The sequence below is a fragment of the Rutidosis leptorrhynchoides genome, chromosome 4 (genome assembly GCF_046630445.1).
Source record: "Rutidosis leptorrhynchoides isolate AG116_Rl617_1_P2 chromosome 4, CSIRO_AGI_Rlap_v1, whole genome shotgun sequence".
NCBI classification, from domain to species: Eukaryota; Viridiplantae; Streptophyta; class Magnoliopsida; order Asterales; family Asteraceae; genus Rutidosis; species Rutidosis leptorrhynchoides.
In genome coordinates this window covers 483,531,343-483,557,864 of record NC_092336.1, presented here as the reverse complement: position 1 = coordinate 483,557,864, position 26,522 = coordinate 483,531,343, and the positions used below count along the sequence as shown (strand labels likewise).

Below are 26,522 nucleotides of genomic sequence, written 5' to 3'. Positions count from 1 at the left end.
TGAAATATCTCATAAAATTATAAAAACATTAGTAATCATTCATGACTTATTTACATGTAAACAAAATTACACATCCTTTATATCTAATCCATATACCAACGACCAAAAATACCTACAAACACTTTCATTCTTAAATTTTCTTTATCTAATTGATCTCTCTCAAGTTCTATCTTCAAGTTTTAAGTGTTCTTCACAAATTCTATAAGTTCTAGTTTCATAAAATCAAGAATACTTCCAAGTTTGCTAGCTTACTTCCAATCTTGTAAAGTGATCATCCTACCTCAAGAAATCTTTCTTATTTACAGTAAGATATCTTTCTAATACAAGGTAATACTCATATTCAAACTTTGATTCAATTTCTATAACTATAACAATTTTCTTTCGAGTGAAAATCTTACTTGAACTTGTTTTCGTGTCATGATTCTACTTCAAGAACTTTCAAGCCATCCAAAGATCCTTTGAAGCTCAAGTTATTTTTTTGTCATTTCTAGTAGGTTTACCTACTAAATTTGAGGTAGTAATGATGTTCATAACATCATTCGATTCATATATATAAAACTACCTTATTCGAAGGTTTAAACTTGTAATCACTAGAACATAGTTTAGTTAATTCTAAACTTGTTCGCAAACAAAAGTTAATCCTTCTAACTTGACTTTTAAAATCAACTAAACACATGTTCTATATCTATATGATATGCTAACTTAATGATTTAAAACCCGAAAACACGAAAAAACACCATAAAACCGGGTATAAGCCGTCGTAGTAACACCGCGGGCTGTTTTGGGTTTGATAATTAAAAACTATGATAAACTTTGATTTAAAAGTTGTTCTTCTGGGAAAATTATTTTTCTTATGAACATGAAACTATATCCAAAAATCATTGTTAAACTCAAAGTGGAAGTATGTTTTTCAAATTGGTCATCTAGACGTCGTTCTTTCGACTGAAATGACTACCTCTTACAAAAATGACTTGTAACTTATTTTTCTGACTATAAACCTATACTTTTTCTATTTAGATTCATAAAATAGAGTTCAATATGAAACCATAGCAATTTGATTCACTCAAAACGGATTTAAAACGAAGAACTTATGGGTAATCTACGTATATTTTAGATTATCATTATTTGATAATCTACGTAATGCTTTTAAACCTTTATCGATAAAATATAGGTTATGGTTGTTTTAAAAATGAATGCAGTCTTTGAAAAACGTCTCATATAGAGGTCAAAACCTCGCGACGAAATCAATTAATATGGAACGTTTATAATCAATATGAACGGGACATTTCAGTTGGTATCAGAGCGTTGGTCTTAGAGAACCAGAAAATTGCATTAGTGTGTCTTACCGAGTTTGTTAGGATGCATTAGTGAGTCTGAACTTCGACCGTGTTTTTCTTCAAAAACGATTCCTTAACATTTTGTTGTTGGAAACTATATATTATTAACATGTAAATATTATGTGATATATTAATCTTTTAACGTGTTTGATATTGTGTGATAGATGTCTACCTCTAGTACAAATTCCATTGATTCACCTAATAATAATGAAGAGTCGAATATATTTTGGGAAGATTCACAAATTCCCGAAGAGGAACGGAAGAGGAGGAACCGAAAGAGGAGGAACCGGAAGAAGAGGAACCAGAAGAGGAGGAATCGGAAGAGGAGGAACCAGAAGAAGAAGAGGTTCCGGAGGAAGAAATATTAATACCTACAGTAAAGCGATTAAATAAAAGAAAATCCTCAATCAACGGACCAAAGTTAATAATGGTCATTGGTGTTTCAGCCGAGGAAGCAAAATATTGGGAAGATTACCAATTTTTCGATGAATCGGATCCTGATGAGGATTCCGATGATGTTATAGAAATTACCTCGACCCAATTTAATAAAGCAAAAGAAAATAATAAGGGAAAAGGTATAAAAATAGAGAAACCTGATTCCAACCCCGATGAACTTTATATGTATCGGCAACATCTGTATTTTCTAAATTGTAACAATAACCCGGGAACCTCTAAACCACCAGGTTTTTCTAAACCATTGTGGAAAACGACAGCTCTTATTAGGGGAGCACCATATATCCCTAGGAAATTAGCAAAACGAACCAAGTCCGAAGAAGAAGAAACGAGTGAGTCGGATTAAAGAGTTGTAATCATGTTGTGTATTATATGTATTGTAGTGTGCTTGTACTTTTATGTTCTATGTAAAAATTGCTTGTATTGTTTGTTAATTATCTTTTATGAATCTAACCCTCGTCTATTTTTACAGTATTAAAACACAAAATGGAGGTTAAGGGTAGACAACTGAATATTTTAGAAGACCTACTAGAGGATATGATTGATGAAATCTTGTCTAGAGTCGGTCAGAATTCATCAGCACAATTAGTTATGGCGAAATTAACTTGTCAAACATTTGAAAGAATTTCCAAAAATGCCTTAGTTTATAAAAGGCTTTCCTTTGATGGGTGGGTATATCACATTGGGGAGACCGTAAGTTACGCCGTGTTTTCTTTAAAGCGTTAAATGAGGGGAACCCAAATGCAATTTTACGCTACGAGTTAAGAACCTATTTTGACTCAACATATCCCAACATAGGATTTCGTGAGTTAGAAAGAGCTTCTAACATGCAACATAAAGAAGCATGTTATGCTTACGGGTTAGTGATGTTCGCTTCTTACCAAAGTGAGAAAAAGAACATTGGATTACAACTTTTAAATAAAACCTTCCCACAAGTGACGGATTCAGTAGTTGGGGTGAGAAACAAGGTTTTTAGATTAGTACAGGGCTGTTGGACATTACGAACCCCTCGTCCTTTTGACGACATTACAACATGCTGCCTAGCCAATGGTCATAACGATTATTTTCCACAAGACCAAGGATGGGAAGTCGTCTTAGTAAAACCAGAATGCATGACTTGTTTCTGGACTTATGAATTACGTGTCTTTATTTCCTTTGCTGAACAACTTGCGTATTAACTAGATTTATCTTCAAAACTGTCATGTATCATAGTGTAATATATTTCATGTTATATGTAATATAGCGAAGTTGTAAGTTTGAAGAATATTTTTATGTGATATATTACTATAATCAGTTTTTCATATGGAATTGTAGTAGTTGAATTGTATATTAGCTACTAAGTATGAACTTAACGAGTAGGTAGTACCCGAATTTAAACTTATAAAACGCTAATATGAAGAAAAAGCTTTTATAAATGAGTTTATTTTATGCTACGAAATACTATTGACTACTCTTAATATTCTGTATGATTAACTTGATTCAGTTGGCTATTTTGAAGGAAATGGCACCGACTACTCGACACACCATGAATATGAGCGAAGAGGAATTTCGTACCTTTCTTGCTGCAAACATAGCCGCAGTACAGGCTGCGCTACATACCAACAATAACTCTGAATCTAGCAATATAGCTAACGGCGCAATAAATCGTGTAGGATGCTCCTACAAAGAATTCACTGCCTGCAAACCTTTGGAATTTGATGGAACCGAAGGACCAATTGGATTGAAACGGTGGACCGAGAAAGTCGAATCGGTGTTTTCCATAAGTAAGTGTACCGAAGAGGACAAATTTAAGTACGCCACGCATACCTTCACAGGTACTGCATTAACGTGGTGGAACACCTATCTTGAACAGGTAGGACAAAATGCTGCTTACGCACTACCGTGGTCGGCATTCAAGCAATTGATGAACGAGCAGTACTGTCCTAGAAACGAAGTCAATAAACTCAAGGCAGAACTTAGAGAGTTATGAACACAAGGGTTCGACGTTACCACATATGAACGACGATTCACAGAGTTGTGCCTATTGTGTCCGGGAGCATTCGAAGATGAAGAAGAGAAGATCGAAGCGTTTGTAAAAGGGTTACCAGTATGGATTCAAGAAGATGTGAGTTCACACGAGCCCGCTTCTATACAGAAGGCAAGTCGAATAGCTCATAAACTCATAAATCAGATTGAGGGAAGAATTAAAGAGCAGGCGGCCGAAGAAGCCAACACGAAACAACTCAAGAGAAAGTGGGAGGAAAACGGTGACAAGAGTCACCAGTACAACAACAACAACAATTACAACCACAATCGCAACAACTATCCCAACAACTGCAACAACAATCGCAACAATAACCGCAATCCTAACAATAACTACAACAAGCATCCCAACAACAACAACAACTACAACAACCGTTTCAACAACAATAACAATCCCAACAACAACCTCAATAACAACAACGGCAACAAAAACCAAAAACAGCCATGTCATAGGTGTGAAGAAAATCATCAGGGGTTTTGCACGACATTTTACAACATGTGTAAAAGAAATGTTCATAGCGCGACAAAGTGTGAGGTCTACGGACCAAAGTTTAACAGAACTAAAGGAACAAATAATGTCGAAACAAGTAATGCCGAAACGAATAGTGTCGGAGCAAGTAATACCAACAATGTTTGTTATAAATGTGGAAAACCGGGCTACATTATTAGAAATCACCCGAATCAGGGGAATACTAATGGGCAGGGCCGTGGAAGAGTTTTCAATATTAATGCGGCAGAAGCACAGGAAGAGCCGGAGCTTGTTACGGGTACGTTTCTTATTGATGATAAATCTGCTTATGTTTTATTTGATTTGGGTGCAGATAGAAGCTATATGAGTAGAGAATTTTGTGCTAAATTAAGTTGCCCATTGACGCCTTTGGATAGTAAATTTTTACTCGAATTAGCAAACGGTAAATTAATTTCAGCAGATAATATATGTCGAGAGAGAGAAATTAAACTGGGGGATGAAACATTTAAAATTGATTTAATACCAGTCGAGTTAGGAAGTTTTGATGTAATAATTGGCATGGACTGGTTGAAAAAGGTGAGAGCAGAGGTCGTTTGTTACAAAAATGCGATTCGCATTATGCGTGAAAAAGGAAAACCTTTAATGGTGTACGGAGAAAAGAACAACGCGAAATTAAATCTTATTAGTAGTCTGAAGGCGCAAAAACTAATAAGAAAAGGTTGTTACATCATTCTAGCATACATCGAGGAAGTTAAACCTGAAGAAAAGAACATCAGTGATGTTCCCGTCGCAAAAGAATTTCCTGATGTATTTCCGAAAGAATTACCGGGATTACCCCCACATCGATCCGTTGAATTTCAAATAGACCATGTACCAAGAGCTGCACCAATAGCTCGTGCTCCATACAGACTCGCACCCAGCAAAATGAAAGAATTATAAAGTCAGTTACAGGAACTTTTAGAGCGTGGTTTCATTCGACCAAGCACATCATCATGGGGAGCTCCTGTTTTGTTTGTCAAGAAGAAAGATGGTACATTTAGGTTGTGTATCGACTACCGAGAGTTGAACAAACTTACCATCAAGAACCGCTACCCACTACCGAGAATCGACGACTTATTTGATCAACTACAAGACTCGTCTGTTTATTAGAAGATTGATTTACGTTCTGGATATCATCAAATGCGGGTGAAGGAGGATGATATTCCAAAGACTACTTTTAGGACGCGTTACGGTCATTACGAGTTTATGGTTATGCTGTTTGGATTGACTAACGCACCAGCTGTGTTCATGGACCTCATGAACCGAGTGTGTGGGCTATATTTTGACAAGTTTGTCATTGTTTTTATCGATGACATACTTATTTACTCGAAGAATGATCAAGAGCACGAAGAACATTTGAGAAAAGTGCTAGAGTTGCTGAGAAAAGAAAAACTGTACGCTAAGTTTTCAAAGTGTGCATTTTGGTTGGCAGAAGTTCAATTCCTCGGTCACATAGTGAACAAAGAAGGTATTCAGGTGGATCTGGCAAAAATTGAGACCGTTGAAAAGTGGGAAAAACCTAAAACTCCAAAGCATATATGTCAATTTTTATGACTGGCTGGTTACTACAGAAGATTCATCCAAGATTTTTCCAAAATAGCAAAACCCTAGACTGCATTAACGCATAAAGGGAATAAATTTGAATGGAAGGATGAACAAGAAAAAGAGTTTCAATTGTTGAAGAAAAAGTTAACTACGGCACCTATATTGTCATTGCCTGAAGGGAATGATGATTTTGTGATATATTGTGACTCCTCAAAGCAAGGTCTCGGTTGTGTATTAATGCAACGAACGAAAGTAATTGCTTATGCATCTAGACAATTGAAGATTCACGAACAGAATTATACTACGCATGATTTGGAATTAGGCGCGGTTGTTTTTGCATTAAAGACTTGGAGGCACTACTTATATGGGGTCAAAAGTATTATATATACCGACCACAAAAGTCTTCAACACATATTTAATCAGAAACAATTGAATATGAGGCAGCATAGGTGGATTGAATTGTTGAATGATTACGATTTTGAGATTCGTTACCACCCGGAGAAGGCGAATGTGGTAGCCGACACCTTGAGCAGAAAGGACAGAGAACCCATTCGAGTAAAAGCTATGAATATAACGATTCACACTAATCTTACTACTCAAATAAAGGAGGCGCAACAAGGAGTTTTAAAAGGGGAAAATTTAAAGGATGAAATACCCAAAGGATCGGAGAAGCATCTTAATATTTGGGAAGACGGAACCCGGTATAGGGCTGAAAGAATTTGGGTACCAAAGTTTGGAGATGTGAGAGGAAAGGTACTTAAGGAAGCACATAAGACCAGATATTCAATACATCCCGGAGCGGGAAAGATGTACAAAGATCTCAAGAAACACTTTTGGTGGCCGGGTATGAAAACCGACATTGCTAGATATGTAGGAGAATGTTTGACGTGTTCCAAGGTCAAAGCTGAGCATCAGAAACCATCAGGTCTACTTCAATAACCCGAAATCCCAGAATGGAAATGGAAAAACATTACCATGGATTTCATTACTAAATTGCCAAAGACTGCAAGTGGTTATGATACTATTTGGGTAATAGTCGATCGTCTCACCAAGTCAGCACACTTTCTGCCAATGAGAGAAGATGATAAAATGGAGAAGTTGGCACGACAATACTTGAAAGAAGTGGTCTCCAAACATGGAATATCAGTCTCTATTATCTCTGATAAGGATGGCAGATTTGTTTCAAGATTCTGGCAGACGTTGCAACAAGCATTAGGGACTCGTCTAGACATAAGTACTGCCTATCATCCACAAACTGATGGGCAGAGCAAAAGGACGATACAAACGCTTGAAGACATGTGTTATTGATTTTGAAAACAGTTGGGATCGACACCTACCGTTAGCAGAGTTTTCCTACAACAACAGTTACCACTCGAGTATTGAGATGGCACCATTTGAGGCACTTTATGGTAGAAAGTGTAGGTCGCCGATTTGTTGGAGTGAAGTTGGGGATAGACAGATTACGGGTCCAGAGATAATACAAGAAACTACCGAGAAGATCATCCAAATTCAACAACGGTTGAAAACCGCCCAAAGTCGACAAAGGAGCTACGCAGACATTAAAAGAAAAGATATAGAATTTGAAATTAGAGAGATGGTCATGCTTAAAGTTGCACCTTGGAAAGGCGTTGTTCGATTTGGTAAACGAGGGAAATTAAATCCAAGGTATATTGGACCATTCAAGATTATTGATCGTGTCAGACCAGTAGCTTACCGACTTGAGTTACCTCAACAAATCGCGGCTGTACATAACACTTTACACGTCTCGAATTTGAAGAAATGTTTTGCTAAAGAAGATCTCACTATTCCGTTAGACGAAATTCAAATCAACAAAAAACTTCATTTCATCGAAGAACCCGTCGAAATAATGGATCGTGAGGTTAAAAGACTTAAGCAAAACAAGATACCAATTGTTAAGGTTCGATGGAATGCTCGTAGAGGACCCGAATTCACCTGGGAGCGTGAAGATCAGATGAAGAAGAAATACTCGCACCTATTTCCAGAAGATTCGTCAACACCTTCTACAGCTTAAAATTTCGAAACGAAATTTATTTAACGGGTAGGTACTGTAGTGACCCGAACTTTTCCATGATTATTCCATGATTATATATTAAATGAAAACTATATTTGCATGATTAAATGTTTCCAACATGTTAAGTAATCAAACTTGTTAAGACTTGATTATTTGAAATGAGTTTCATGTAGACAATTGACCACCCAAGTTGACCGGCGATTCACGAACGTTAAAACTTGTAAAAACGACATGATGTTATATATATGGACATATATATGGTTAACATGAGATTATGATAGGTAAGTATCTCACTAAGTATATTAACAATTGGTGATATACATAAAAAAATGAGAATATTGAATTATGAAGCTCGAAACGATATACATAACGATTATCGTTATAACAACGTCTTACTAAATACATATGTATAATATTAAGATATTGTTACACTATATTTAACATGATAAAATGATAATTATACATATAATTAAGTATATTAACAATGAACTACATATGTAAAACAAGACTACTAACTTAAGAATTTTGAAACAATATATATACGTAACGATTATCGTTGTAATAGTATTTTAACATATATATATGATGTTAAGATATATTCATACACCATGTTATAATGTTAACATAACAATTTAACATCTCATTTAAGTATAATAACAATGAATTAATTACATTTAAGAAGATCGTTAACCTAAAGGTTTCAAAACAACACTTACATATAACGACTAACGATGATTTAACGACTCAGTTAAAATGTTTATACATGTAGTGTATTTAGATGTATTAGTACACTTTTGAAAGACTTCAAGACAAATATCAAAGTACTTCTACTTAACAAAAATGCTTACAATTACATCCTCATTCATTTTCATCAACAATTCTACTCGTATGCACCCGTATTCGTACTCGTACAATACACAGCTTCTAAGATGTATATACTATTGGTATATACACTCAATCATCAGCTCTTAGTAGCCCATGTGAGTCACCTAACACATGTGGGAACCATCATTTGGCAACTAGCATGAAATATCTCATAAAATTACAAAAATATTAGTAATCATTCATGACTTATTTACAAGTAAACAAAATTACATATCCTTTATATCTAATCCATATACCAACGATCAAAAACAAATACAAACACTTTTATTCTTCAATTTTATTCATCTAATTGATCTCTCTCAAGTTCCATCTTCAAGTTCTAAGTGTTCTTCATAAATTCTACAAGTTCTAGTTTCATAAAATCAAGAATACTTCCAAGTTTACTAGCTCACTTCCAATCTTGTAAAGTGATCATCCAACCTCAAGAAATCCTTGTTGTTTACAGTAAGATATCATTCTAAATCAAGGTAATACTCATATACAAACTTTGATTCAATTCCTATAACTCTAACTATCTTAATTCGAGTGATAATCTTACTTGAACTTGTTTTCGTGTCATGATTTTACTTCAAGAACTTTCAAGCCATCCAAGATCCTTTGAAGCTAGATCATTTCTTGTCACTTCCAGTAGGTTTACCTACTAAACTTAAGATAGTAATGATGTTCATAACATCATTCGATTCATACATATAAAACTATCTTATTCGAAGATTTGAACATGTAATCAGTAGAACATAGTTTAGTTAATTCTAAACTTGTTCGTAAACAAAAGTTAATCCTTTTAACTTGACTTTTAAAATTAACTAAACACATGTTCTATATCTATATGATATGCTAACTTAATGATTTAAAACCGAAAAACACTAAAAACAACGTAAAACCGGATATACGCCGTCGTAGTAACACCGCGGGCTGTTTTGGGTTAGTTAATTAAAAACAATGATAAAATTTGATTTAAAAGTTGTTCTTCTGGGAAGATGATTTTTCTTATGAACATGAAACTATATCCAAAAATCATGGTTAAACTCAAAGTGGAAGTATGTTTTCCAAAACGGTCATCTAGACGTCGTTCTTTCGACTGAAATGACTACCTTTACAAAAATGACTTATAATTTATTTTTCCGACTATAAACCTATAATTTTTATGTTTAGATTCATAAAATAGAGTTCAATATGAAACCATAGCAATTTGATTCACTCAAATCGGATTTAAAACGAAGAAGTTATGGGTAAAACAAGATTGGATATTTTTTGATTGTTGTAGCTACGGGAAATATTGTAACAATTCTATACAAATCATATCCTAGCTAACTTATATTGTATTATACATGTATTCTAATGTAATCTTGGGATACCATAGACACGTATACAAATGTTTTGACATATCATATCGACCCATGTATATATATTATTTGGAACAACCATAGACACTCTATATGCAGTAATGTTGGAGTTAGCTATATAGGGTTGAGGTTGATTCCAAAAATATATATACTTTGAGTTGTGATCTAGCCTGAGACGTGTATACACTGGGTCGTGGATTGATTCAAGATAATATATATCAATTTATTTCTGTACATCTAACTGTGAACAACTAGTTGTAGGTTACTAACGAGGACAGCTGACTTAATAAATTTAAAATAGTAAAATGTATTCAAAATGTTGTAAATATATTTTGAACATACTTTGATATATATGTACATATTTGTTATAGGTTCGTGAATCAACCAGTGGCCAAGTCTTACTTCCCGACGAAGTAAAAATCTGTGAAAGTGAGTTTTAGTCCCACTTTTAAAATCTAATATTTTTGGGATGAGAATACATGCAGTTTTATAAATGTTTTATGAAATAGACACAAGTACTTGAAACTACATTATATGGTGAATGATCGAAGCTGAATATGCCCCTTTTGCTTGGTAACCTAAGAATTAGTAAACCGATCTACTAATTGACGCGAATCCTAAAGATAGATCTATTGGGCCTAACGAACCCCATCCAAAGTACCGGATGCTTTATTACTTCGAATTCGTTTATATCATGTCCGAAGGATTTCCCGGAATGATAGGGGATATTCTTATATGCATCTTGTTAATGTCGGTTACCAGGTGTTCACCATATGAATGAATTTTATCTCTATGTATGGGATGTAAATTGAAATATGAAATCTTGTGGTCTATTATTATGATTTGATAATATATAGGTTAAACCTATAACTCACCAACATTTTTGTTGACGTTATAAGCATGTTTATTCTCAGGTGATTATTAAGAGCTTCCGCTGTTGCATACTAAAATAAGGACAAGATTTGGAGTCCATACTTGTATGATATTATATAAAAACTGCATTCAAGAAACTTATTTTTGATGTAACATATTCTTATTGTAAACCATTATGTAATGGTCGTGTGTAAACGGTATATTTTAGATTATCATTATTTGATAATCTACGTAATGCTTTTTAAACCTTTATCGATAAAATAAAGGTTATGGTTGTTTTAAAAATGAATACTATAGTCACCCAAACTTTTTCATGTTTATATATATATATATTAAATTAAATTGTTATTTACATGATTAAGTGTTTCCACCATGTTAAGCAATCAAACTTGTTAAGACTTGATTAATTGAACTAGGTTTCATATAGACAATTGACCACCTAAGTTGACCGGTGATTCACGAACGTTAAAACTTGTAAAAACTATATGATGACATATATATGGTTATATATATAGTTAACATGATATTATGATAAGTAAACATATCATTAAGTATATTAACAATGAACTACATATGTAAAAACAAGACTACTAACTTAATGATTTTGAAAAGAGACATATATGTAACGATTATCGTTGTAACAAAATATAATGTATATATACCATATTAAGAGATATTTGTACATCATAATATCATGATAATATAATAATTTAAAATCTCATTTGATATTATAAACATTGGGTTAACAACATTTAACAAGATCGTTAACCTAAAGGTTTCAAAACAACACTTACATGTAACGACTAACGATGACTTAACGACTCAGTTAAAATGTATATACATGTAGTGTTTTAATATGTATTCATACACTTTTGAAAGACTTCAAGATAGTTATCAAAATACTTCTACTTAACAAAAATGCTTACAATTACATCCTCGTTCAGTTTCATCAACAATTCTACTCGTATTCACCCGTATTCGTACTCGTACAATACACAGCCTTTAGATGTATGTACTATTAGTATATACACTCCAATTATCAGCTCTTAGCATCCCATGTGAGTCACCTAACACATGTGGGAACCATCATTTGGCAACTAGCATGAAATATCTCATAAAATTACAAAAATATGAGTAATCATTCATGACTTATTTACATGAAAACAAAATTACATATCCTTTATATCTAATCCATACACCAACGACCAAAAACACCTACAAACACTTTCATTCTTCAATTTTATTCATCTAATTGATCTCTCTCAAGTTCTATCTTCAAGTTCTAAGTGTTCTTCATAAATTCTACAAGTTCTAGTTTCATAAAATCAAGAATACTTCCAAGTTTGCTAGCTTACTTCCAATCTTGTAGAGTGATCATACAAACTCAAGAAATCTTTCTTATTTATAGTAAGATATCTTTCTAATATAAGGTAATACTCATATTCAAACTTTGATTCAATTTCTATAACTATAACAATCTTATTTCGAGTGGAAATCTTACTTGAACTTGTTTTCGTGTCACGATTCTACTTCAAGAACTTTCAAGCCATCCAAGATCCTTTAAAGCTAGATCCATTTGTCTCTTTTCCAGTAGGTTTATCCACAAAACTTGAGGTAGTAATGATGTTCATAACATCATTCGATTCATACATATAAAGCTATCTTATTCGAAGGTTTAAACTTGAAATCACTAGAACATAGTTTAGTTAATTCTATACTTGTTCGCAAACAAAAGTTAATCCTTCTAACTTGACTTTTAAAATCAACTAAACACATGTTATATATCTATATAATATGCTAACTTAATGATTTAAAACCTGGAAACACGAAAAACACCGTAAAACTGGACATACGCCGTCGTAGTAACACCGCGGGCTGTTTTTGGGTTTGATAATTAAAAACTATGATAAACTTTGATTTAAAAGTTGTTCTTCTGGGAAAATGATTTTTCTGATGAACATGAAACTATATCCAAAAATCATGGTTAAACTCAAAGTGGAAGTATGTTTTTCAAAATGGTCATCAAGACGTCGTTCTTTCGACTGAAATAACTACCTCTTACAAAAACGACTTGTAACTTATATTTCTGACTATAAACCTATACTTTTTCTGTTTAGATTCATAAAATAGAGTTCAATATGAAACCATAGCAATTTGATTCACTCAAAACGGATTTAAAATGAAGAAGTTATGGGTAAAACAAGATTGGATATTTTTTTATTTTTGTAGCTACGGGAAATATTAACAATTCTATACAAATCATATCCTAGCTAACTTATATTGTATTATACATGTATTCTAATATATTATGTAATCTTGGGATACCATAGACACGTATGAAAATGTTTTGACATATCATATCGACCCATGTATATATATTATTTGGAACAACCATAGACACTCTATATGCAGTAATGTTGGAGTTAGCTATACAGGGTTGAAGTTGATTCCAAAAATATATATACTTTGAGTTGTGATCTAGCCTGAGACGTGTATACACTGGGTCGTGGATTGATTCAAGATAATATATATCGATTTATTTCTGTACATCTAACTATGGACAACTAGTTGTAGGTTACTAACGAGGACAGCTGACTTAATAAACTTAAAACATCAAAATGTATTAAAAGTGTTGTAAATATATTTTGAACATACTTTGATATATATGTACATATTTGTTATAGGTTCGTGAATCGACCAGTGGCCAAGTCTTACTTCCCGACGAAGTAAAAATCTGTGAAAGTGAGTTATAGTCCCACTTTTAAAATCTAATAATTTTGGGATGAGAATACGTGCAGGTTTATTAAGTGATTTACAAAATAGACACAAGTACGTGAAACTACATTCTATGGTTGAATTATCGAAATCGAATATGCCCCTTTTTATTAAGTCTGGTAATCTAAGAATTAGGGAACAGACACCCTAATTGACGCGAATCCTAAAGATAGATCTATTGGGCCTAACAAACCCCATCCAAAGTACCGGATGCTTTAGTACTTCGAAATTTATCTCATATCCGAAGGGTGTCCCGGAATGATGGAGATATTCTTATATATGCATCTTGTTAATGTCGGTTACCAGGTGTTCACCATATGAATGATTTTTATCTCTATGTATGGGATGTATATTGAAATATGAAATCTTGTGTATTGTTACGATTTGATATATATAGGTTAAACCTATAACTCACCAACATTTTTGTTGATGTTTTAAGCATGTTTATTCTCAGGTGATTATTAAGAGCTTCCGCTGTCGCATACTTAAATAAGGACAAGATTTGGAGTCCATGCTTGTATGATATTGTGTAAAAACTGCATTCAAGAAACTTATTTCGTTGTAACATATTTGTATTGTAAACCATTATGTAATAGTCGTGTGTAAACAGGATATTTTAGATTATCATTATTTGATAATCTACGTCAAGCTTTTTAAACCTTTATTGATGAAATAAAAGTTATGGTTTGTTTTAAAATGAATGCAGTCTTTGAAAAACGTCTCATATAGAGGTCAAAACCTCGCAACGAAATCAATTAATATGGAACGTTTTTAATCAATAAGAACGGGACATTTCAGTTGGTATCCGAGCGTTGGTCTTAGAGAACCAGAATTTTGCATTAGTGTGTCTTATTGAGTTTGTTAGGATGCATTAGTGAGTCTGGACTTCGACCGTGTTTACTTGAAAAATGATTGCTTAACAAATTTTGTTGGAAACTATATATTTTTTAACATGTGAATATTATGTGATATATTAATCTCTTAACGTGTTTGATATTATGTGATAGATGTCTACCTCTAGAACAAGTCCCATTGACTCACCTAATAATAATGAAGAGTCAAATGTAAATTGGATTGATTCGTGGACTGATTCACAAGTTCCTGAAGAGGAACCGGAAGAAGAGTCGGAACCGGAAGAAGAATCGGAACCGGAAGAAGAAATAGAACCAGTGGGGGAAATAATAAAATGGTTAAGTAGAAGAAAATCCTCAACCAACCGACCAAAGCTAATTATGGTCAATGGTGTTTCCGCCAAGGAAGCAAAGTATTGGGAGGATTACCAATTCTACGATGAATCGGATCCCGACAAGGATTCCGATGATGTTATAGAAATTACCCCAACACAATTTAATAAGGAAAAAGAGAACAATAAGGGAAAGGGCATAAAAATAGAGAAATTTGATTCCAAACCCGATGAACTTTATATGTATCGTCAACACCCGTATTTCTTAAGTTGTGACAATAACCCGGGAACCTCTAAACCACCAGGTTTTTCTAAACCAATGTGGAAAACGACGGCTCGTATTAGGGGAACATCATATATCCCTAGAAACTTGGCAAAACGAACCAAAACTGAAGAAGAAGAAACGAGCGAGTCGGAATAAGATAGTTGTATTCGTGTGGTGTAATATATGTAATATAGTGTGCTTATGCTTTATGATATATGTAAAAATTGCTTGTATTAATAAGTATTTTTTTATGAATCTAACTCTTGTCTATTTTACAGTATAAAAACACAAAATGGATAGACAACCCAATATTTTAAGAGACCTACCCGGAGACATGATTGATGAAATCTTGTCTAGAGTCGGTCAGAATTCCTCGGCACAACTATTTAAGGCGAGATCAGTTTGTAAGACATTCGAAAAACGTTCCAAGAATGCCTTGGTTTATAAAAGGCCTTCGTTCGAAAGATGGGGGATATCACATTGGGAAATCCATAAGTTACGATGTGTTTACTTTGACGCATATATTGCGGGGAACCCAAATGCTATATTACACAACGGGTTAAGAAATTATTTTGACTCAATATATCCGAATATAGGACTTCGTGATTTAGAAAAAGCGGCTAACATGCAACATAAAGAAGCATGCTATGCTTACGGGTTAGTAATGTTCGCTTCTCACCAAAGTGAGAACAAGAACATCGGGCTACAACTATTAAACAAAATGTTCCCACAAGTGACGGAGTCGGTAATTGGGGTAAGAAATGAGGTTTTTAGGTTATTACGAGACTGTTGGTCATTACGTAACCTTCATCCTTTTGACGACGTTACAACACATTGTCTTACTATCGGTCACAACGGTTATGTTCCACAAAACCAAGGATGGGAAGTGGTATTAGTAAAACCAGAATGCTTGACTTGTTTCTGGACGTATGAATTACGTGTCTTTATTGCCTTTGCTGAACGCCTTATTTATTAACTAGAATTATCTTCGCAACTACTTTGTATCAAAGTTTTATGTGCTATATTTCATGCTATATGTAAAATAGCGGTATTGTAAGTTTGCAAGTTATTGTATAAAGGTTTGAATATGTTTTTTTTTTTTTTGTGATTAGTTTTTCATATAGAATTGTAGTAGTTGAAATGGTATGTTAGCTACTAAGTATGAACTTAACGGGTAGGTACTACCCGAATTAAAGAATATAAAACGCTAATATGAAGAAAGAGCTTTTATAAATAAGTTCATATTACGCTACGAAATACCATTGACTACTCTTGATATTCTATATGATTAACTAGTTTCATTTGACTATTTTGAAGGAAATGGCACCGACTACTCGACACACCTTGAATATGAGCAAAGAGGAATTTCGTGCCTTTTTTGCTTCAAACATAGCCGCAGTACAGGCCGCGCTACATACCAACAATAACTCTGAATCTAGCAATACAGCTAACGGTGCAAGAAATCGTGTAGGATGCTCCTACAAGGAATTCACTGCCTGCAAACCTTCATAATTTGATGGGACCGAAGGACAAATCGGATTGAAATGGTGGACCGAGAAAGTTGAATCGGTCTTTGCCATAAGTAAGTGTGCTGAAGGAGACAAAGTTAAGTACGCTACGCATACCTTCACAGGAAATTGCGTTAACATGGTGAAATACCTATCTAGAGCAAGTGGGACAAGATGCTGCTTACGCGCTACCGTGGTCAGCATTCAAGCACTTGATGAATGAGAAGTACCGTCCTAGAACCGAGGTCAATAAGCTCAAGTCAGTACTTAGAGGGTTACGAACACAGGGATTCGATATTACTTCGTACGAAAGACGATTCACAGAATTGTGCCTATTGTGTCCGAGAGCGTTCGAAGATGAGGAAGAGAAGATCGACGCGTTTGTGAAAGGGTTACCGGAGAGAATCCAAGAAGATATAAGTTCACACGAGCCTGCCTCCATACAAAAGGCATGTAGAATGGCTCACAAACTAGTGAACCAGATTGAGGGAAGAATTAAAGAACAGGCGACCGAAGAGGCCAACGTGAAGCTAGTCAAAAGAAAGTGGGAGAAAAACGGTGATAAGAGTCACCAAAACAACAACAACTATCCCAACAATTGCAACATCAATCGCAACTACAACAAACGACAAAACAACAACAACAACAACAACTACAACAATCATTCCAACAACAATAACAACCGCAACAACAACGACAATCAGAAGCAGCTATGCCAAAGGTGTGAAAAGTATCACTCGGGGTTCTGTACCAAATTTTGCAACAAGTATAAAAGAAATGGTCATAGTGCGGTGAAGTGCGAGGTCTACGGACCATGGGTTAACAGAACGAAAGGAACAAATGGTGTCGGAACGAGTAATGGCGGAGCAAGTAGTGTCGGAGCAAGTTATGCCAATGTAGTTTGTTATAAATGTGGAAAAAGAGGCCACATTATTAGAAATTGCCCGAACTAGGAGAACATGAATGGACAAGGCCGCGGAAGAGTTTTCAATATTAATGCGGCAGAGGCACAGGAAGACCCGGAGCTTGTTACGGGTACGTTTCTTATTGACAATAAATCTGCTTACGTTTTATTTTATTCGGGTGCGGATAGAAGCTATATGAGTAGAGATTTTTGTGCTAAATTAAGTTGTCCATTGACACCTTTGGATAGTAAATTTTTACTCGAATTAGCAAATGGTAAATTAATTTCAGCAGATAATATATGTCGAAATCGAGAAATTAAACTGGTTAGCGAAACATTTAAGATTGACTTGATACCAGTAGAGTTAGGGAGTTTTGATATGATAATCGGTATGGACTGGTTGAAAGAAGTGAAAGCAGAGATCGTTTGTTACAAAAATGCAATTCGCATTATACGAGAAAAAGGAAAATCGTTAATGGTGTACGGAGAAAAGGGCAACACGAAGCTATATCTTATTAGTAATTTGAAGGCACAAAAACTAATAAGAAAAGGTTGCTATGCTGTTCTATCACACGTCGAGAAAGTACAAACTGAAGAAAAGAGCATCAATGATGTTCCCGTCGCAAAAGAATTTCCCGATGTATTTCCGAAAGAATTACCGGGATTACCCCCACATCGATCCGTTGAATTTCAAATAGATCTTGTACCAGGAGCTGCACCAATAGCTCGTGCTCCTTACAGACTCGCACCCAGTGAGATGAAAGAACTGCAAAGCTAATTACAAGAACTTTTAGAGCGTGGTTTCATTCGACCAAGCACATCACCGTGGGGAGCTCTTGTTTTGTTTGTCAAGAAGAAAGATGGTACATTCAGGTTGTGTATCGACTACCGAGAGTTGAACAAACTTACCATCAAGAACCGCTACCCACTACCGAGAATCGACGACTTATTTGATCAACTACAAGGCTCGTATGTTTATTCAAAGATTGACTTACGTTCCGGGTATCATCAAATGCGGGTGAAAGAAGATGATATTCCAAAGACTGCTTTCAGAACACGTTACGGTCATTACGAGTTTATGGTCATGCCGTTTGGTTTAACTAATGCACCAGCTGTGTTCATGGACTTTATGAACCGAGTGTGTGGACCATACCTTGACAAGTTTGTCATTGTTTTCATTGATGACATACTTATTTACTCAAAGAATGACCAAGAACACGGTGAACATTTGAGAAAGGTGTTAGAAGTATTGAGGAAGGAAGAATTGTACGCTAAGTTTTCAAAGTGTGCATTTTGGTTGGAAGAAGTTCAATTCCTCGGTCACATAGTGAACAAAGAAGGTATTAAGGTGGATCTGGCAAAGATAGAAACTGTTGAAAAGTGGGAAACCCCGAAAACTCTGAAACACATACGCCAGTTTTTAGGACTAGCTGGTTACTACAGAAGGTTCATCCAAGACTTTTCTAGAATAGCAAAACCCTTGGCTGCATTAACGCATAAAGGGAAGAAATTTGAATGGAAGGATGAATAAGAGAAAGCATTTCAGCTATTGAAGAAAAAGCTAACTACGGCACCTATATTGTCATTGCCTGAAGGGAATGATGATTTTGTGATTTATTGTGATGCATCAAAGCATGATCTTGGTTGTGTATTAATGCAACGAACGAAGGTGATTGCTTATGCGTCTAGACAATTGAAGATTCGCGAACAAAATTATACGACGCATGATTTGGAATTAGGCGCGGTTGTTTTTGCATTAAAGACTTGGAGGCACTACGTATATGGGGTCAAAAGTATTATATATACCGACCACAAAAGTCTTCAACACATATTTAATCAGAAACAACTGAATATGAGGCAGCGTAGGTGGATTGAATTGTTGAATGATTAAACTTTGAGATTCGTTACCACTCGGGGAAGGCAAATGTGGTAGCCGACGCCTTGAGCAGGAAGGACAGAGAACCCATTCGAGTAAAATCTATGATTATAATGATTCACAATAACCTTACTACTCAAATAAAGGAGGTGCAACAAGGAGTTTTAAAAGAGGGAAATTTAAAGGATGAAATACCCAAAGGATCGGAGAAGCATCTTAATATTCGGGAAGACGGAACCCGGTATAGGGCTGAAAGAATTTGGGTACCAAAATTTGGAGATATGAGAGAAATGGTACTTAGAGAAGCTCATAAAAATAGATACTCAATACATCCTGGAACGGGGAAGATGTACAAGGATCTCAAGAAACATTTTTGGTGGCCGGGTATGAAAGCCAATGTTGCTAAATACGTAGGAGAATGTTTGACGTGTTCTAAGGTCAAAGCTGAGCATCAAAAACCATCAGGTCTACTTCAACAACCCAAAATCCCTAAATGGAAATGGGAAAACATTACCATGGATTTCATCACTAAATTGTCAAGGACTGCAAGTGGTTTTGATACTATTTGGGTAATAGTTGATCGTCTCACCAAATCAGCACACTTCCTGCCAATAAGAGAAGATGATAAGATGGAGAAGTTAGCACGATTGTATTTGAAGGAAGTCGTCTCCAGACATGGAATACCAATCTCTATTATCTCTGATAGGGATGGCAGATTTATTTCAAGATTCTGGCAGACATTACAGCAAGCATTAGGAACTCGTCTAGACATGAGTACTGCATATCATCTACAAACTGATGGGCAGAGCAAAAGGACGATAAAAACGCTTGAAGACATGCTACGAGCATGTGTTATTGATTTCGGAAACAGTTGGGATCGACATCTACCGTTAGCAGAATTTTCCTACAACAATAGCTACCATTCAAGCATTGAGATGGCGCCTTTTAAAGAACTTTATGGTAGAAAGTGCAGGTCTCTGATTTGTTGGAGTGAAGTGGGGGATAGACAGATTACGGGTCCGGAGATAATATAAGAAACTACCGAGAAGATCATCCAAATTCAACAACGGTTGAAAACCGCCCAAAGTCGACAAAAGAGCTACGCTGACATTAAAAGAAAAGATATAGAATTTGAAATTGGAGAGATGGTCATGCTTAAAGTTGCACCTTGAAAAGGCATTGTTCAATTTGGTAAACGATGGAAATTAAATCTAAGGTATATCGAACCATTCAAGATTATTGATCGTGTCGGACCAGTAGCTTACCGACTTGAGTTACCTCAACAACTCGCGGCTGTACATAACACTTTCCACGTCTCGAATTTGAAGAAATGTTTTGCTAAAGAAGATCTCACTATTCCGTTAGATGAAATCCAAATCAACGAAAAACTTCAATTCATCGAAGAACCCGTCGAAATAATGGATCGTGAGGTAAAAGACTTTAGCAAAACAAGATACCAATTGTTAAGGTTCGATGGAATGCTCGTAGAGGACCCGAGTTCACCTGGGAACGAGAAGATCAGATGAAGAAGAAATACCCGCATTTAGTTCCAGAAGATACGTCAACACCTCCAACTACTTAAAATTTCGGGACGAAATTTATTTAACGGGTAGGTACTGTAGTGACCCGAACTTTTCCATGTTTATATATATATTAAATGAAATTTTTATTTACATGATTAAGTGTTTCCAACATGTTAAGCAATCAAACTTGTTAAGACTTGATTAATTGAAATAGGTTTCATATAGACAATTGACCACCCAAGTTGACCGGTGATTCACGAACGTTAAAACTTGTAAAAACTATATGATGACATATATATGGTTATATATATAGTTAACATGATATTATGAAAAGTAAACATATCATTAAGTATATTAACAATGAACTACATATGTAAAAACAAGACTACTAACTTAATGATTTTGAAACGAGACATATATGTAACGATTATCGTTGTAACGAAATTTAATGTATATATACCATATTAAGAGATATTCGTACATCATAATATCATGATAATATAATAATTTAAAATCTCATTTGATATTATAAACATTGGGTTAACAACATTTAACAAGATCGTTAACCTAAAGGTTTCAAAACAACACTTACATGTAACGACTAACGATGACTTAACGACTCAGTTAAAATGTATATACATGTAGTGTTTTAATATGTATTCATACACTTTTGAAAGACTTCAAGACAGTTATCAAAATACTTCTACTTAACAAAAATGCTTACAATTACATCCTCGTTCAGTTTCATCAACAATTCTACTCGTATGCACCCGTATTCGTACTCGTACAATACACAGCTTTTAGATGTATGTACTATTGGTATATACACTCCAATGATTAGCTCTTAGCAGCCCATGTGAGTCACCTAACACATGTAGGAACCATCATTTGGCAATTAGCATGAAATATCTCATAAAATTACAAAAATATGAGTAATCATTCATGACTAATTTACATGAAAACAAAATTACATATCCTTTATATCTAATCCATACACCAACGACCAAAAACACCTACAAACACTTTCATTCTTTAATTTTCTTCATCTAATTGATCTCTCTCAAGTTCTATCTTCAAGTTCTAAGTGTTCTTCATAAATTCTACAAGTTCTAGTTTCATAATATCAAGAATACTTCCAAGTTTGCTAGCTTACTTCCAACATTGTAGAGTGATCATACAACCTCAAGAAATCTTTCTTATTTACAGTAAGATATCTTTCTAATATAAGGTAATACTCATATTCAAACTTTGATTCAATTTCTATAACTATAACAATCTTATTTCGAGTGGAAATCTTACTTGAACTTGTTTTCGTGTCATGATTCTACTTCAAGAACTTTCAAGCCATCCAAGATCCTTTGAAGCTAGATCCATTTGTCTCTTTTCAAGTAGGTTTATCCACAAAACTTGAGGTAGTAATGATATTCATAACATCATTCAATTCATACATATAAAGCTATCTTATTCGAAGGTTTAAACTTGAAATCACTAGAACATAGTTTAGTTAATTCTAAACTTGTTCGCAAACAAAAGTTAATCCTTTTAACTTGACTTTTAAAATCAACTAAATACATGTTCTATATCTATATGATATGCTAACTTAATGATTTAAAACCTGGAAACACGAAAAACACCGTAAAACTGGACATACGCCGTCGTAGTAACACCGCGGGCTGTTTTTGGGTTTGATAATTAAAAAATATGATAAACTTTGATTTAAAAGTTGTTCTTCTGGGAAAATGATTTTTCTTATGAAAATGAAACTATATCCAAAAATCATGGTTAAACTCAAAGTGGAAGTATGTTTTTCAAAATGGTCATCAAGACGTCGTTCTTTCGACTAAAATGACTCCCTCTTACAAAAATGACTTGTAACTTATATTTCTGACAATAAACCTATATGAAATAGAGTTCATATGAAACAGAGTTCAATATGAAACAATAGCAATTTGATTCACTCAAAACGGATTTAAAATGAAGAAGTTATGAGTAAAACAAGATTGGATATTTTTTTTATTTTTGTAGCTACGGGAAATATTAACAATTCTATACAAATCATATCCTAGATAACTTATATTGTATTATACATGTATTCTAATATATTATGTAATCTTGGGATACCATAGACACGTATGCAAATGTTTTGACATATCATATCGACCCATGTATATATATTATTTGGAACAACCATAGACACTCTATATGCAGTCATGTTGGAGTTAGCTATACAGGGTTGAGGTTGATTTCAAAAATATATATACTTTGAGTTGTGATCTAGCCTGAGACGTGTATACACTGGGTCGTGGATTGATTCAAGATAATATATATCGATTTATTTCTGTACATCTAACTATGGACAACTAGTTGTAGGTTACTAACGAGGACAACTGACTTAATAAACTTAAAACATCAAAATGTATTAAAAGTGTTGTAAATATATTTTGAACATACTTTGATATATATGTACATATTTGTTATAGGTTCGTGAATCGACCAGTGGCCAATTCTTACTTCCCGACGAAGTAAAAATTTGTGAAAGTGAGTTATAGTCCTACTTTTAAAATCTAATATTTTTGGGATGAGAATACATGCAGGTTTATTAAATGATTTACAAAATAGACACAAGTATGTGAAACTACATTCTATGGTTGAATTATCGAAATCGAATATGCCCCTTTTTATTAAGTCTGGTAATCTAAGAATTAGGGAACAGACACCCTAATTGACGCGAATCCTAAAGATAGATCTATTGGGCCTAACAAACCCCATCCAAAGTACCGGATGCTTTAGTACTTCAAAATTTATATCATATCCGAAGGGTGTTCCAGAATGATGGGGATATTCTTATATATGCATCTTTTTAATGTCGGTTACCAGGTGTTCACCATATGAATGATTTTTATCTCTATGTATGGGATGTATATTGAAATATGAAATCTTGTGGTGTATTGTTACGATTTGATATATATAGGTTAAACCTATAACTCACCAACATTTTTGTTGACGTTTTAAGCATGTTTATTCTCAGGTGATTATTAAGAGCTTCCGCTGTCGCATACTTAAATAAGGACAAGATTTGGAGTCCATGCTTGTATGATATTGTGTAAAAACTGCATTCAAGAAACTTATTTCGTTGTAACATATTTGTATTGTAAACTATTATGTAATAGTCGTGTGTAAACAGGATATTTTAGATTATCATTATTTGATAATCTACGTAAAGCTTTTTAAACCTTTATTGATGAAATAAAGGTTATGGTTTGTTTTAAAATGAATGCAGTCTTTGAAAAACGTCTCATATAGAGGTCAAAACCTCGCAAAGAAATCAATTAATATGGAACGTTTTTAATCAATAAGAATGGGACATTTCAAATGCAGTCTTTGAAAAACGTCTCATATAGAGGTCAAAACCTCGCGACGAAATCAATTAATATGGAACGTTTATAATCAATATGAACGGGACATTTCATGTATCGATTTATTTCTGTACATCTAATTGCGGATAACTAGTTGTAGGTTACTAACGAGGACAGCTGACTTAATAAACTTAAAACATAAACGTATTAAAAATGTTGTAAATATATTTTGAACATACTTTGATATATATGTACATATTTGTTATAGGTTCGTGAATCGACCAGCGGCCAAGTCTTACTTCCCGACGAAGTAAAAATCTGTGAAAGTGAGTTATAGTCCCACTTTTAAAATCTAATATTTTGGGATGAGAATACATGCAGTTTTATAAATGTTTTACGAAATATACACAAGTAAATGAAACTACATTATATGGGTGAATGATCGAAGCAGAATATTCCCCTTTTGCTTGGTAACCTAAGAATTAGTAAACCGATCTACTAATTGACGCGAATCCTAAAGATAGATCTATTGGGCCTAACAAACCTCATCCAAAGTACCGGATGCTTTAGTACTTCGAATTCGTTTTTATCATGTCCGAAGGATTTCCCGGAATGATAGGGGATATTCTTATATGCATCTTGTTAATGTCGGTCACCAGGTGTTCACCATATGAATGATTTTTATCTCTATGTATGGGATGTATATTGAAATATGAAATCTTGTGGTCTATTATTACAATTTGATAAATATATAGGTTAAACCTATAACTCACCAACATTTTTGTTGACGTTTAAAGCATGTTTATTCTCAGATAATTATTAAGAGCTTCCGCTGTTGCATGCTAATATGTGGACAAGATTTGGTGTCAGCATGCTTGTATAATATTGTTTAAAACTGCATTCGAGATTTATTTTGTTGTAACATATTAATATTATAAACCAATATGTATTGGTAGTGTGTAAGTGTGATATTTTTAGATTATCATTTCTGGATAATCTAGGTGGTGTCTTTTTAACCTTGTCGATAAAATAAAGGTTATGGTTTGTTTTAAAAACGAATGCAGTCTTTGAAAAACGTCTCATATAGAGGTCAAAACCTCGCAACGAAATCAATTAATATGGAACGTTTATAATCGATATGAACGGGACATTTCACCACACCAAAATACGCATGCCAAATCCAATTATCATACGACGCGACGGCTTCAAGCATAATGGTTGGGTGACTGTGATCGTCTCGCATAAATTGGCCTCTCCACGCAACTGGACATTTTGCCCATGCCCAATGCATACAATCGATGCTACCCAACATGCCCGGGAAGCCATGAATCCTTTCATGGGCTTCATATAAACGCTGAATGTCATGCAAAGACGGCTCTCTTAAGTAGTCAGTATTATACAAGTCAATAATGCACATAGTAAAGTTTAGCAAAGATTCACGCCCAACTCGTTCACTCATTTGCAAATACTCGTCTAAAGCATCCGGTGTATAGCCGTATGCTAGCTGACGGAGTGCGGCGGTGATTTTTAAATGTGGACTAATACTCCACATACCGCGAGAATCTTGCCTTCGATGAAACCATATAAAATGGGTAGGCAATGGATTGACATCATAGTTGAGTATATCGTTCATCACTCGAAGAAAAACACGGCGACGCATCCGAAAACGACGTTTGAATTGATCTTCCGTATATTTGCACCCCTCATCAAAGTAATCCTCCATCAAACGATTATGAGCATTATAATGATCACGACGAACGTAAAGACGAGAATTAACACCATCGTTCGAAGATTCATCAACTTGATCAAGTAAATTGAGCGTATAATTTGTGTAATCATCGTGCGAACTACTCGAAGATGAAGACATTTTTTCCTAAATTAAAAGAGGTATATTTTTTTTGTATTAGAGTAGGTTTGGTAAGAAAAGAAATGTGAGTTGGAATGGGAAAATGTATAGTATTTATAGAGAAAAGAAGAAAAAAAACAAAAAAAAAAAAAAAACAACCGTTTGATAACGGATATATACACACTATCCCATAAACAACGGCTATTTTTTACACCGTCTGTGGCTCAAAATCGAAATTCGACGCCGGAAATCGAAGCTGGCGACGGTGAGGCGGTGTCGGGCGACGGC

General features: G+C 34.5%; 1 protein-coding gene across 1 annotated transcript in view; it reads right to left on the bottom strand.

Moving 5' to 3' along the window:
* Positions 1-26,255, bottom strand: part of LOC139842351 (uncharacterized) — a 61,815-nt gene extending 35,560 nt beyond the window's left edge. The window contains exon 1 of the mRNA XM_071832501.1: positions 25,545-26,255. Coding sequence (XP_071688602.1) covers positions 25,545-26,255 — 711 coding nt within the window. The remainder of the gene's footprint in view (positions 1-25,544) is intronic.
* Between the last annotated feature and the right edge of the window lie 267 nt (positions 26,256-26,522).